This window comes from Podarcis liolepis (genome assembly GCF_965112155.1).
Source record: "Podarcis liolepis genome assembly, chromosome: 3".
Taxonomy (NCBI): Eukaryota; Metazoa; Chordata; class Lepidosauria; order Squamata; family Lacertidae; genus Podarcis; species Podarcis liolepis.
This window is the reverse complement of record NC_139557.1, coordinates 115,731,319-115,744,152: the sequence shown is the minus strand read 5'-3', so window position 1 is coordinate 115,744,152 and position 12,834 is coordinate 115,731,319. Positions and strand designations below refer to the sequence as shown.

Sequence of the window (12,834 nt, the reverse complement as noted above, 5' to 3'; positions counted from 1 at the left end):
TCTTTCTTTCTCTCTCTCTCTCTCTCTCTTTCTCTCTCTCTCTCTCCCTCTCCCTCTCCCTCTCTCCCTCCCCCCCCCCACCATACAGGAATGGTAAAAGTGGAAACTTGTTTTTCATCTGAGCAAATGAAGAAAAATATTACATTTTATACTCCAGTAAATAAATGAAGCCTTTCCCCCCCTATGTAAGAAATCGATACTAGCCTTTACAACAGTTGAAGATGTTATGAAGAAAGTCATTTACCAAATTATGGGACGTAAGGCTTTTATTGATGACTGTAGGTTAGAAATTTTGGCATTGTGAGCGCTGTAATATAATCTGCTGCCCCAACAAGAAGCTGAATGAAATACAGATTATATGGTGAAACTGCAATGCATCATTTGCTATTAGTGGACTGGTAATAATTACCAGTTTCAAAGCTGCTCCCCCCTCCATGTAATCTTTACTCTCTGCCGTAACAGCCTTTCTCATTGACATTATGATTATACCAGCTGCCCTTCTGATCCAGAATATCTAGTTGATGGGAATGCTAAAATGCAATTACAAAAACTGTTATGTTGTATCCTCATTATAAGATACAGTGCTATTTCCACTGACCTAATACATAAACTAGCAAAGCAGGGGTATGTTGCATTGTTAAGCAGACCAGAGGGTGATAGCATCACTTGCTGCAGTTTTTATAAAAAGCTTCTAGTTTATAACAGCAAAATGAAATGAGAACTATCCACATTGCCAACTGCTTTGACTTCCCTGTTGCCTTCCCCACCCCACTTTGTCCTCTCTGGACCCTCACCCAAAGCCCACAAACAAGCGTTCAGAAATCTGCATGCCCAATTGAGTTTTCCTCTTTCCAGAAGATTTACGTATTTATCTGCTGCCGTCTTCAGCGCCCTGCGCTAAACATCACAGTAAGGTTCATTAAAAAGCTGGCATTGGCAGAAGAATGAAATGTTAAATATTATTCCAAAGGGGTTCCTTTAAAGCAACCAAAATGTTAAACACCTGCCAGAGATGGCTGAATCTCTCTTTTTCTTCCTCCCTCCAATTTCTCTCTCTCTCTCTCTCTCTCTCTCTCTCTCTCTCTCTCTCTCTCTCTCCCAATTCAGATTGTCAGACTAAATGTATAATAATAGAGAAACCTGAAGCTACGAGCAGGGGTTGGGGGGGGGGGCCTCTGTGTGAGTCGCAGTAGACATAACTGTAAAGCTGCCTGCCTGTCATTTTCCAAAGTCATTTATTCAACACATTGTATAATGAAAATCCCCCTTATAAAGCTTTTTCTTCTCCTTCTTTGAAGTGAGGAGGAAAACAAGAACAATGAAGATCACTTGATAGGGGGACTTCAGCGTTTTTCTTTCAAAACCCATCCACTTCATACTTCCCTCCCTCCTCTCTACCCGCACGTACATTAGGCATATGTTTGGAAACCTAATTTTGGCATCTACTGTCTAATCTTGTAAAAAAGATTTGCCCACAAGTGGGTTATATTGAGTGAGATTATAAACACCGCCGTAAAGTAAATCACAGGTCAGCCTAGAAGATCAGCACACAGTCAAATACCATTGTAAGCCTTGCTTGTTCAAAGACTAGTACAGTATATATAAATACACTCTGTGTGTGTGTGTGTGTGTGTGTGTGTGTGTGTGTGTGTGCATGTGTGTGTGCGCCCCCCCATGCATTCCCAGGAAGAGCTCGGTAGTTTCCGCATTTTCAGAATGGTTTGTTAATGTCACAATTAGCTGCCAAGATATTTATTTATGCTAATTTTTGCTGTCCTCTCAATGCCCCCCATTGTTTTTGGTGGAAACAGACCACTGAAAGAGAACAATAAGGATTTATCCCTTTTACAGTTTATTTTTTTCTCTCCAATTCATATGATGCTGCTTTATACTGGTCAGACAGTTGGTCCATTTAGCTTCAGCAGCACCCATCCCAAAACCTCATAGAGAGGTATTTCCTTTCTTCCAAAGAACCTTTATGTAAAGATGCTGGGGATTGAACTTGGGACCTTGACATCCTCTCCCATCAAACCACAGTCCTTCGCCATTTCGTTGGACTGCATTTCCCATCATGCCCAACCATTGGCAAGACTGGCTGGTGTTGATGGGCATTAAAGTCTTAACCATTTCTGGAGGGTCATGGTTTCCTCATCTCTGGCCTGGCAGAACTGCACTGAATGTGACAGTCGTGCTCCTAATGGGAGAAGCAGTATTTCCTTCAGTGAGCACATAAATGCTGTGAGCTTCAGGCAGGCGCCCTTAAGCATCTCTGTGTCCGTGCATCAGGGCTCCCACATATTTGTACAAGCTATTTATGGATATATGTCTGCTGCAGGTGTATCAGAATTGCAGTGTGAAATGTGGAGTCGCTCTTGGGAATGACAGCACCAGGGATTCCCAAGTGGGCAACTACCAAGGGGGTACAAAGAACCGTTGTTGGTGATTGTCCAAGCTACCTGACTATTTGCAAGGGAAAACTAAAGGGGATAAGCATCACTGCCCTTTTCTGTCAAGGGACTAGACTCAACAAGTAGATGGCAAACAACAACAACCACCTTCCACTGATGTGTGTAGGATTGATGGTACAAACTAGTGGGTACTTGTCTAGCATGTGGGGTGACTTGAGATTCGCTATGGAGTTTAGGGCTTAACTAGAGTGCACAACTGGTTGCAGTCACAAGCTCAATGTTAGCGTGTAGCCCTATGTTAGCGTGTTGCCCTCAGCTGTGGTGGAGATGCTGACCAATTACCAGTGCTGAAGTAAGAGTTAACTGCAAGTCCAGAAAGCAAGGTGGGAGGACCATTTCGTCCTTGCCTCAGGCTGCTAAATGTATTGGGCCAGCTCTTCTAGGTGATATTTAAATTACAGTACACCAAGGAATTCAATGTGGGGTAGCAGAGTAGACTTAATACTGGTTAGGGCAAAGTTGAGATCCTACAGCCATAGACGTGAGGTTGTCCCAAGATTGGGAAGGCCCAATGCTGTTTCGCGTGTGTGATGTCATGCGCATTGTGGAAGGCCGAGTGCTCTGGAGGAGATGGCCACTGGACCTGCGGTGTGTGACATCACATGCGCATAGGGCTGCCTGAAGATTGAGGGAGCCCACCCCTCCTAAAACAAATATTGAGGGGATCAAGGTGTCTCGGCCCCCAGTAGTTGGCACGCCTGCTTATTGGCCGACCACGGGCCAGTCACATGGTTGTTATCAGTATAGCAGGAAGCGGGACCATGTCATACTGGTTAAAATAAATTGTTACTTATACAGTAGATAGATATATCAAATTTCAGATATATAGCTGCATTTCAAAGTGACATTTACAGTCTTAAGCATTTTAAAGAAAAGCAAGATGGCTCCTGTAGGTTTCTTCTATTTAGCCCCTCTAAATTTGGATATTCAGCTAGTTTCTTAGCCAGATGTTGGATCCAAGTTATCCAAATCCATGTTTATCTAGCTATCCAGCCATCTGGTTATCTAGATTTGTTTGGGTGACCCATAAGCCAGTTGGAGAAAGAAAGGCTGTACTATATCATATATTTCAGGCTTCATTTTCTCAGCTGACAGCTTGAAACAAGGTTTTTTACAGAATAATTTTTTTAAAAAAACAAAAAAACAAAAATCACATGCTTCCAAATGAGGACTGGCATATAATTAATTGGCTTAGGCTCTGATCCTATGAGATATGCACCCTTATCTTTGGCATGTATTTTCATAACTTATTTAAGCAGGACTTACTTGGAAATAAGTACGGTTAGGATTGCAACACTAGACCATAACCATGTGCACTAAAATACTTCCTTGGAAGTAAACCAGAAAATGTATGTTTAAATAATCTCATTAAAAATTAGTGGAGGTACCTAAATTTGAAGTTATTCAATGCCCATAGGTTAAATACTGTTAGGATCACAGTATCCTATGATCCTCCAATAATGGATCAGATTAATCCCATGAGACCATAGCAGAACTACTCCAAATCCAGAGACTTGATACTTCTGTCTTTAGATTACAATTATAGCAGTGCAGATCTACATAGCAGTATGCCCCACTGAGCTCAATGGGTCTTACTCTTAAGTAAACTATGCTTAGGATTATGGCCACAATGTGCATTGGTATAAATTGGACTAGGATCAAGGCCTTAGCTATATGTGGAGTGTATCTGCTTATGTGTTAAAGTGTTTGCACTTATTGCTGAAGTTTATTTCTGAGGAAAGGAATGACTTTCAAGAAAGAGTAAAAAGAGTCAACAAATACCAGGCATATAATGCAGAGGTTTATAAAATTGTTCATGATGTAGAAATATGAAATACTAGAACTTAGGGGTCATCAAATGAAATTGGTTGACAGATGATTGGGGATGGCTTTAGAAAAGGATCAGACACAATCACAGAGTTGAGAGGTCTATCTTGATGGCTCAGTGAGATCTTCATGTTCAGAGGTAGTTTGTCACTGAATGCCAGTTCCTGGGGATCATCAACAGTTGGAGTTAGCTATTGCCTTTAAGGCTTGTGGGTTTCCCGGAAGCATCCAATAGGCCATGGTGTGGTGGGAAGCAGGGTGGGAGACTAGAAAGATCTTGGGTCTGGTCCAGCAGCAGGTCTTGTCTGACGTTCTTAAGGAAGCTATTTGGTTATTAAACATTGATGCTACTGTGGTGTTTTGTTTTGTTTTTTGCAGGTAAAGATGAACCCAGCAGCTACACATGTACAACATGTAAACAGCCATTCAACAGCGCCTGGTTTCTCTTGCAACACGCACAGAACACTCATGGATTAAGAATCTACTTAGAAAGTGACCACGGAAGCCCCCTAACACCGCGGGTTGGTATCCCATCAGGACTAGGTGCTGAATGCCCTTCACAGCCACCGCTCCACGGGATCCACATTGCAGACAATAATCCCTTTAACCTCCTTAGAATACCCGGATCGGTTGCAAGAGAAGCTTCGGGTCTCGGAGAAGGGCGCTTCCCTCCCACGCCGCCTTTGTTTAGTCCCCCTCCAAGGCATCACTTGGATCCACACCGCATAGAACGCTTGGGTGCCGAAGAAATGGCCCTTGCAACCCATCACCCCAGTGCCTTTGACAGGGTGCTGCGACTCAACCCCATGGCCATGGAGCCCCCAGCAATGGATTTCTCCAGGCGGCTTCGGGAGTTAGCTGGAAACACCTCTAGTCCGCCATTGTCACCGAACCGGCCCAGTCCTATGCAAAGGTTACTGCAACCATTCCAGCCAGGCAGCAAGCCACCCTTTCTGGCCACGCCGCCTCTCCCTCCACTTCCCGCTCCTCCCCCTTCCCAGCCTCCCGTCAAATCCAAGTCCTGTGAATTTTGTGGGAAAACCTTCAAGTTTCAGAGCAACTTAGTTGTCCACCGCCGCAGCCACACTGGAGAAAAACCTTACAAGTGCAACCTTTGCGACCACGCGTGCACTCAAGCAAGCAAGCTAAAGCGCCACATGAAAACCCATATGCACAAATCCTCCCCAATGACAGTGAAGTCTGACGATGGCCTCTCCACGGCCAGCTCCCCAGAGCCTGGAACCAGTGACCTTGTTGGCAGTGCTAGCAGTGCCCTAAAATCCGTAGTGGCCAAGTTTAAGAGTGAGAATGATTCCAATATGATTCCAGAAAACGGGGATGAAGAAGAAGAGGAGGAGGAGGAGGAGGAAGAAGAGGAAGAGGAAGAAGAAGAGGAGGATTTGACTGAAAATGAACGGCCAGACTATGGGTTTGGCATTAATCTAGAAGCAGCTCGTCACCATGAGAACAACTCCCGGTCTGTCGATGAGAACCGCTCCATGCCGGATGTCATGCAAGGAATGGTTCTGAGCTCCATGCAGCACTTCAGCGAGGCCTTCCATCAGGTCCTTGGAGAGAAACATAAACGAGGGCATTTGTCCGAATCTGAGGTACATAGAGACACTTGCGACGAAGACTCGGTAGCTGGTGAATCCGATCGCCTCGACGATGGCGCTATTAATGGTCGGGGGTGTTCCCCTGGTGAATCTGCCTCTGGAGGTTTGTCAAAAAAGCTGCTCTTGGGTAGCCCGAGCTCCCTTAGCCCTTTCTCCAAACGCATCAAACTTGAAAAGGAGTTTGACCTTCCCGCAACAGCTATGCCTAACACTGAAAATGTTTACTCCCAGTGGCTAGCTGGGTACGCTGCTTCTCGGCAGCTAAAAGATCCATTCCTCAACTTTGGAGACTCCCGACAATCGCCTTTTGCTTCCTCCTCTGAACACTCCTCCGAAAACGGAAGTTTACGCTTCTCGACGCCTCCTGGGGAGATGGATGGAGGGATATCAGGCCGCAGCGGTACAGGAAGTGGAGGGAGCACCCCGCATATTAGTGGTCCAGGCCCTGGAAGGCCTAGTTCAAAAGAGGGCAGACGCAGCGACACTTGTGAGTACTGTGGGAAAGTCTTCAAGAACTGTAGTAACCTCACTGTCCACAGGAGGAGCCACACTGGGGAAAGGCCTTATAAATGTGAGCTGTGTAACTACGCGTGCGCCCAGAGTAGCAAACTCACCAGGCACATGAAAACGCATGGTCAGGTGGGGAAGGACGTTTACAAATGTGAAATTTGTAAGATGCCTTTTAGCGTGTACAGTACCCTGGAAAAACACATGAAAAAATGGCACAGTGATCGAGTCTTGAATAATGACATAAAAACTGAATAGAGGTATATTAACATGTCCCCCTTCTCCTCCCTTTCCCCAACCAACTCCCCACCCCACCCTCACCCCACCCTGGTGTAGAGATTTTCTAGTCCCTTGTGAGTAAAATAATGGAAGCTAAGGATGATATTAAGAAAGTGCTAGTCACCAGCACACCTGTTTTCATTTTCATTTTTAATTTTTTTAATTTTTTCCTCTTTTCGTTTCTGTTTTCACCATTTGAATGCATGATCTGTATTGGGGGCAATACTACGCAAACTTTGAGCCTTTCTCTTGTGCAATAATTTACATGTTGTGTATGTTTGTTAATTTTTTTTAAAAAAATTAGACAGCATGTATGGTATGTTATGGCTGTTTTTTTAAAAAAATTGTCCCCTGATTGGTTGCTGAGCAAACAAAATGATAATACCCACCCACCCACCCAAATACTAACTCAGACAGCTATGTACCCATTTCCTGTAATGTTCTAGGAAAAAGAGAGGGGGGAGGAAAATCAGAATGAAAACATTTTTTAACAGAACCAACCATGCTACGTGCATTCTGTGACACATATCATGTACAGTTTTGTTTTGAAATGTATAGGGGCAATGTTCTTTGAATTAACCCTCTCTGGACAGATGGATAACACTGAAAAGGGAAAAGGGTATTCCACAGTGTTATCTCAATTTCTGTCTTTAAAAGGATGTTAACGTATCAGTTGTTTTTGTGGTGGGGGAGGGAAGGGAAAAAGTAGGCCTTTAATTGAAAAATAAGGACATAAAAGAAAAAAAGGTAAATTTGTACTATCATTTGGTTTAAGAAATGGAAATCCGAGTGCCTTGAATCTATTTAAGCCATGTTGGTGGCAACCCTACTTGTTCTAAACTTGTAGCTCAACTTTCGCACTGGGCAATGTAAACGAGTCCTTTAGGACCTAGCCGATAACTCTATATTGTATTTCTCACAACAGTGGCTACCTAAATCAAATAATTAAGAAAGGAAACCCAATACGTCCTAGTTAATCATCATTCGATCCTACCCATGCACTCCTGTTCCAACTATCCTCAGCCCAAAGTCACCTAATTCAAAGGGTTGTAGCCAGTTTTAGTCCTACTTAAGAGTAGCTCCGTTGAAAAGAATGGACAAGACTAATTTAAGTGCATTGATTTCAGAGGATTTACTCTGAGTATAACTTAGTTGAATACACCCCAAATTGATTCCCCTCCAGAGTGCTGAAAACATCCCGGGACCATTGCAGATGATTTTTCTCTCATCCTGTTACCCAGCCAGTACCCTGTCTCCCTCTCTTTGCCCCGCCCCCTTGCAATTTTGAGATTCTGATCATTATTCTGATGATTAAAAAATAAGAAGAAAATGAATGTGAAAAGTGCAGAAGGCCTTGAAAGATGATTAAATACACTAGGAAGAAAATTCATGTTTTAAAGATTTTACCAATATCTTTTAGTGATTCTGGCACACAAAAGGACACAAAACCTAAAAGGAAGAAGAATGAAAATAAGTAAATATCCGAATTAAGTTGGTTGTCAACTTGACAATCAAATTAGAAACGTACAACCTTGCATACCTACCGCATATCAGTCTATTGATCTCTCTCTATATATAGGGAAAGACATATAAAACAGTCCGGCAATAATATTTTACTGAGTGTAACACATAGCAAAAAAACAAAATAAAAAAAACATACAGTGATTTATTAGCACAATGTGGTACTGCTTGCCATTTAAAACTAAGAACAGGTTATAAGCTAATATTGATATGATGATTAACTATGAACTATTAAGATTTGCCTTGAAGTGTGACATTCTGAAAAAGAAGAGAGAAAGATAATTTAAAAAGAGTAGCAGAGAGTATGTCTGTGCTCCCTAAAAGTCGTACTTCATTTTGTTTCTTTTTACCATATGCTATGTGCTCGTTGTGTTGACATGGGAAAAGGATTCATTGTTTTTATGATTAAGCTAGGATCTGCCCCGTTGGATGTTCACATAGCACTTGACTCTGCCTGTTGTGTATGTCTCTTTTTCCTTTAATCAGAGGTACACAGGTTGAGTATAAAAAAAAAACCTTTTAAGACTGCTCAGATAGGACAATTTAAATGCACTGTACAATTTTCCCAGTTTACAGGTCTCTATACTTTTAAGGGAAAAATTGCAAGATTAATGAAAAAAAAATTAAAAAATATATATGAGCATGATCTCATGATGAGCATATAAGAAACTCTGCCAGCTTGCCGTTTTACTTGACTTAATGACTGCGACTCAACGTTACGGCGCTGTGAATGGGAACAGGTCGTACAATTATATAAAAAATAACGAATGATTGCTCTCACTCCTACAGTGCAAGGATGGGTTTGGTTTTTTTTGTACAAAACTTTTTTAAATATAAATGTTATGATTTTTTTTAAAAACGAAAACACTTCATTTTGTTTAGGGGAGAAAAAAAACAAACTTGTATTTTAGGGTTCATTGTCTTGGTGGTGTACAAGACCTGCTCTTCATTGAAAACCAGTAGTGGAAAATCCTATGCCTTGGTTATATACAGAACTCTTCAGGTTGTAAAATAAATACATTGGGGAAAGGGTTAAGAATATATAGTACTTAAAATATAGGAAAATGCACACTCCTGTTGGTTCCTATGCTAAGAAGAAGAGAAAACAAACAAACAAACAAACAAGAAGAAAAACACATTTATGGTCTCTTTTTTCTGTAATTTCTAGAATGGTATTTGAATTTAATGTTCACCTAGAGTAGGCACTATAGTATTTATAATGAAGCTTGTATTTTTAACTGTTGCTTGTTTCTCTTTAAAAAAAAGAAAAGAAAGAAAAGGTATCATTGTACCTTTTTTTGGTAGTGGAAAAACACACACGCACACACACACACACACACACACACAAAACAAACAGGCTGCCACAGTATATTTTTTTAATTTGGCAGGATAATATAGTGCAAATTATTTGTATGTTTGAAAAAAACCATTTTTTTTTTAGAAGAAAAAGTGTGACATTGTACAGATAAGAGGCCATATAATGGCTGTTTTGGGGGGAGGGAGGGTGGGGAGGAAAAAAAGAGAGAGAAAGAATCTGTTTGAATGTCGCACTTAATGAGCGTTGCAGATGGTTGTACATATCAAAGGGGGTTACTTTTCTTTCTGCTGCCATATTGTATGCAGTAATGCAAGGTGATGATGTTGGTTTGTTCCGTAGTGTGCTCTTTCGTCCCCTTTTTTCTTCTTCTCTTACCCCTTTACATTCCAGCATCTTTAAAAATAAAAATCTTCATATGCAGTAAAAGGAGAAAAAAAAATTAAAAAAAACTAGAACGAAAGGAAGAAAAAAAATTAAAAAGTTTCGCAGGTTTTTTTTTCCATTGCCAAAAAGAAAAAAAAATTAAATGGTGCTTTATATATTTAGATCGGAAAGGATTTCATATGCAAAGCATATTAAAAAAAAGAGAGAGACAGAGCGAGAGAGACAGAGAGAGCGAGAGAGAGAGAGAGGAGCCCCTCTGGATACGAAACCTTTTTTGTATATGGCAATGCAAAATATTTTGTTATTATGGGCCTTTTCTATTCCTGTAATGAAAGCTGTTTGTCGTAACTTGAAATTTTATCTTTTACTATGGAAGTCACTATTTATTATTGCTTACACGCTCTGTTCAGAACAGAGACGTTGGATTTGATCTTTGTTTTTTTTAATTGTTTTTTTATTATTATTATTTAGATGACCAAAGGTCATTGGCAACCTGGCTCTTTATTGTGTTTTTTCTTTTGGTTTTTGTTCTAGTCTTTGTTAAGTTCTATTGGGAAAACCACTGTCTGTGTTTTTGGGGGTTTATTTTTATTTTTTATTTTTTTATTTTTATAAATCGGGCAGTTGTCTGCATTACCCTGTTCATTCACCCATTTTGTCCCTTAATTGAAAAATAAAATAAAAAAAATAAAAAAAAACTGCTTAAAGTACATTCCATAAGCTTTGCGTGTCCTCATTTGACACACTCTGTAAATTTCCCTCAGCGAGAGAAGCAGCTTTTAAGAGAAGACCACGAGGTTTTCTTCATGGGGGCATTTTGATGTACGTATTAGTAGCCTAAAGACCCAGAAAGCTCCCTATTTATATCACAATAAAATGCTTTGCCCCTGGGAACAGTGTCTTGTATTAAGAGCAAATATCTTGCTTTATTTTATTTTTTCAGCGGAGGGGACCTTTCTTTTCCATATGGATGCCCCCCCCCCCAATTTCCCCTCTTAAGAATGGAAGATGAACTGATTGGCCACAACATCCAATTCATTCATATTCGTCTGTGAAAAGGGACTCTCAGCCAGCCCTCCCCCCCAGCCCCCACTTCCTGCACCATTGCGTACAATCACAGACAAGCTCAGAAACGGAAACAATATGCAACTCCCTCCCTGCGAGCCCCTCCCTTGCCCACCTTAAAATAAACTCAAAACCCAACGCGACAGGTGAACTGGAAACATCTCTGTTGTGCCACCCGGTGCCGTAGCAAAAGCAGAAGCTGCTTGTGGGCGCGCCTGCCTGCACTCTGGGGGCGCATAGGGGATGTCAGTGCTGTGCACCCCCAAAAGCAGGCCCAGCTTGGCCCAACCACTTGGGGATCAACCTCTTTCTCACATTTTGTCCGGTTGGAACGAAAGCCGGGATGGGAGCTGCTCTTCTTTTTATATATTCTGTACAATGGATAGGTTTTATCAAAACGTTGTGTATACATTGTCTTTAAATATCTGGACTCTGGTTCTGATTACATATATATATATTTTTCCTCCTGAGAGGTCTGTATATGTTGTCAAGTTTTACGAATACTGCATGTTGCAGCATCTATTTGCTTTATTAAAAACACATACCTCTGTGATACCGTCTCTTGCTCTTCCTAGTGTAACAGAATGGCTTGTTTCTCATTTGCCTTTTTAATTTGTAAGAAATTGTCACATTGTTCTCATTCAGTAGCATTGCCTTATTTTGTCCAACGCCTCCTCAAAATACATCACGTGTTTTAAGTAACTGAGGAAATTCTATATTTCCCCCTCCTGCCGGCCCCCGTGCCCCCATGCTTTTGCATGGGTTGGTCTCATGTTACGCATCCAAGTGGAAAGGACCCAAAATACATCACCGCTCAGTTGTCCATTGGCTGAGGACTGAACTCCACTAGGAACATGGGAAGCTGTCTTATACCAAGTCGGACCATTGGTCCATCTAGGTCAGTGCTGTCTATACTGACTGGCAGAAGCTTTCTGGGATTTCAGGTGGGGGACATTCTGCGCTTCACCTGGAGATGCCTGGGATTGAACCTGGGACCTTCTGCTTGAAAGACAGATGCCCTACCACTAAGCTATGGCCTTTCCCCACTGCACCCCCTAGCTGGGCAAACAACATGGTAACCTAGTGCGGCCACCAACCTGGTTGGCATAACTTTCAAAATTATGTCAGCAACTGGTCCATCTCACACTGCTCCAGGTTTTTGAGGCACTGAGTAGCGTGCAGCTCTTTAATGTTGGGAGAGCTTCATGTACAATGCCACTACCATGTCATAGAATGAGAGAGCCCTTGCTTGCGTAGAGCTCCTCGTGCGCAACAACGTTGATATTTAATAATAAAGAAACAAGATTAGCTTGCCTAGCATTTCACATACAATATCATAGTACAGTGGTACCTCAAGTTAAGTACTTAATTCGTTCCAGAGGTCCGTACTTAAGCTGAAACTGTTCTTAACCTGAAGCACCACTTTAGCTAATGGGGCCTCCTGCTGCCGCTGTGCCGCCGGAGCCCGATTTCGGTTCTTATCCTGAAGCAAAGTTCTTAACCTGAAGCACTATTTCTGGGTTAGCAGAGTCTGTAACCTGAAGTGTATGTAACCCGAGGTACCACTGTAATGTGAAGGGCATCTGATTTCCATTGCATGGGAACTAGAAATGGTCACCTATGCTTAGTGAAAGTCCCACCTCCCAGAGCCTAAGGTGGGGGTGGGGGCTGCAGGAGGAACAGGGAAGCTCCACTGTGCTAGCAGAAGTCCCTGTTCAGGCTTCTACTAGTGGACTCATTTGTTGAATCTGGCCCACGCTATGTTTATTATGATATCACCATGAAAGGTGTAGTCATGGTTTATGACGTTGCTGCTTCCGCTTACTCTTCCCTGTACCTACTTCTCTCC

General features: G+C 42.0%; 1 protein-coding gene across 2 annotated transcripts in view; it reads left to right on the top strand.

Annotated features, from left to right (window-relative positions):
- BCL11A (BCL11 transcription factor A) overlaps positions 1-12,834 on the top strand; it is a 155,816-nt gene that overhangs the window by 131,345 nt on the left and 11,637 nt on the right. Inside the window, exon 3 of one of the 2 annotated variants that reach the window (XM_083494338.1) lies at positions 4,674-6,398. In XM_083494338.1, the coding sequence (XP_083350464.1) occupies positions 4,674-6,398 (1,725 nt within the window). Of the gene's footprint in view, positions 1-4,673; positions 11,539-12,834 lie in introns of those variants that run through there. The other variant, XM_083494337.1, reaches the window with a different exon arrangement.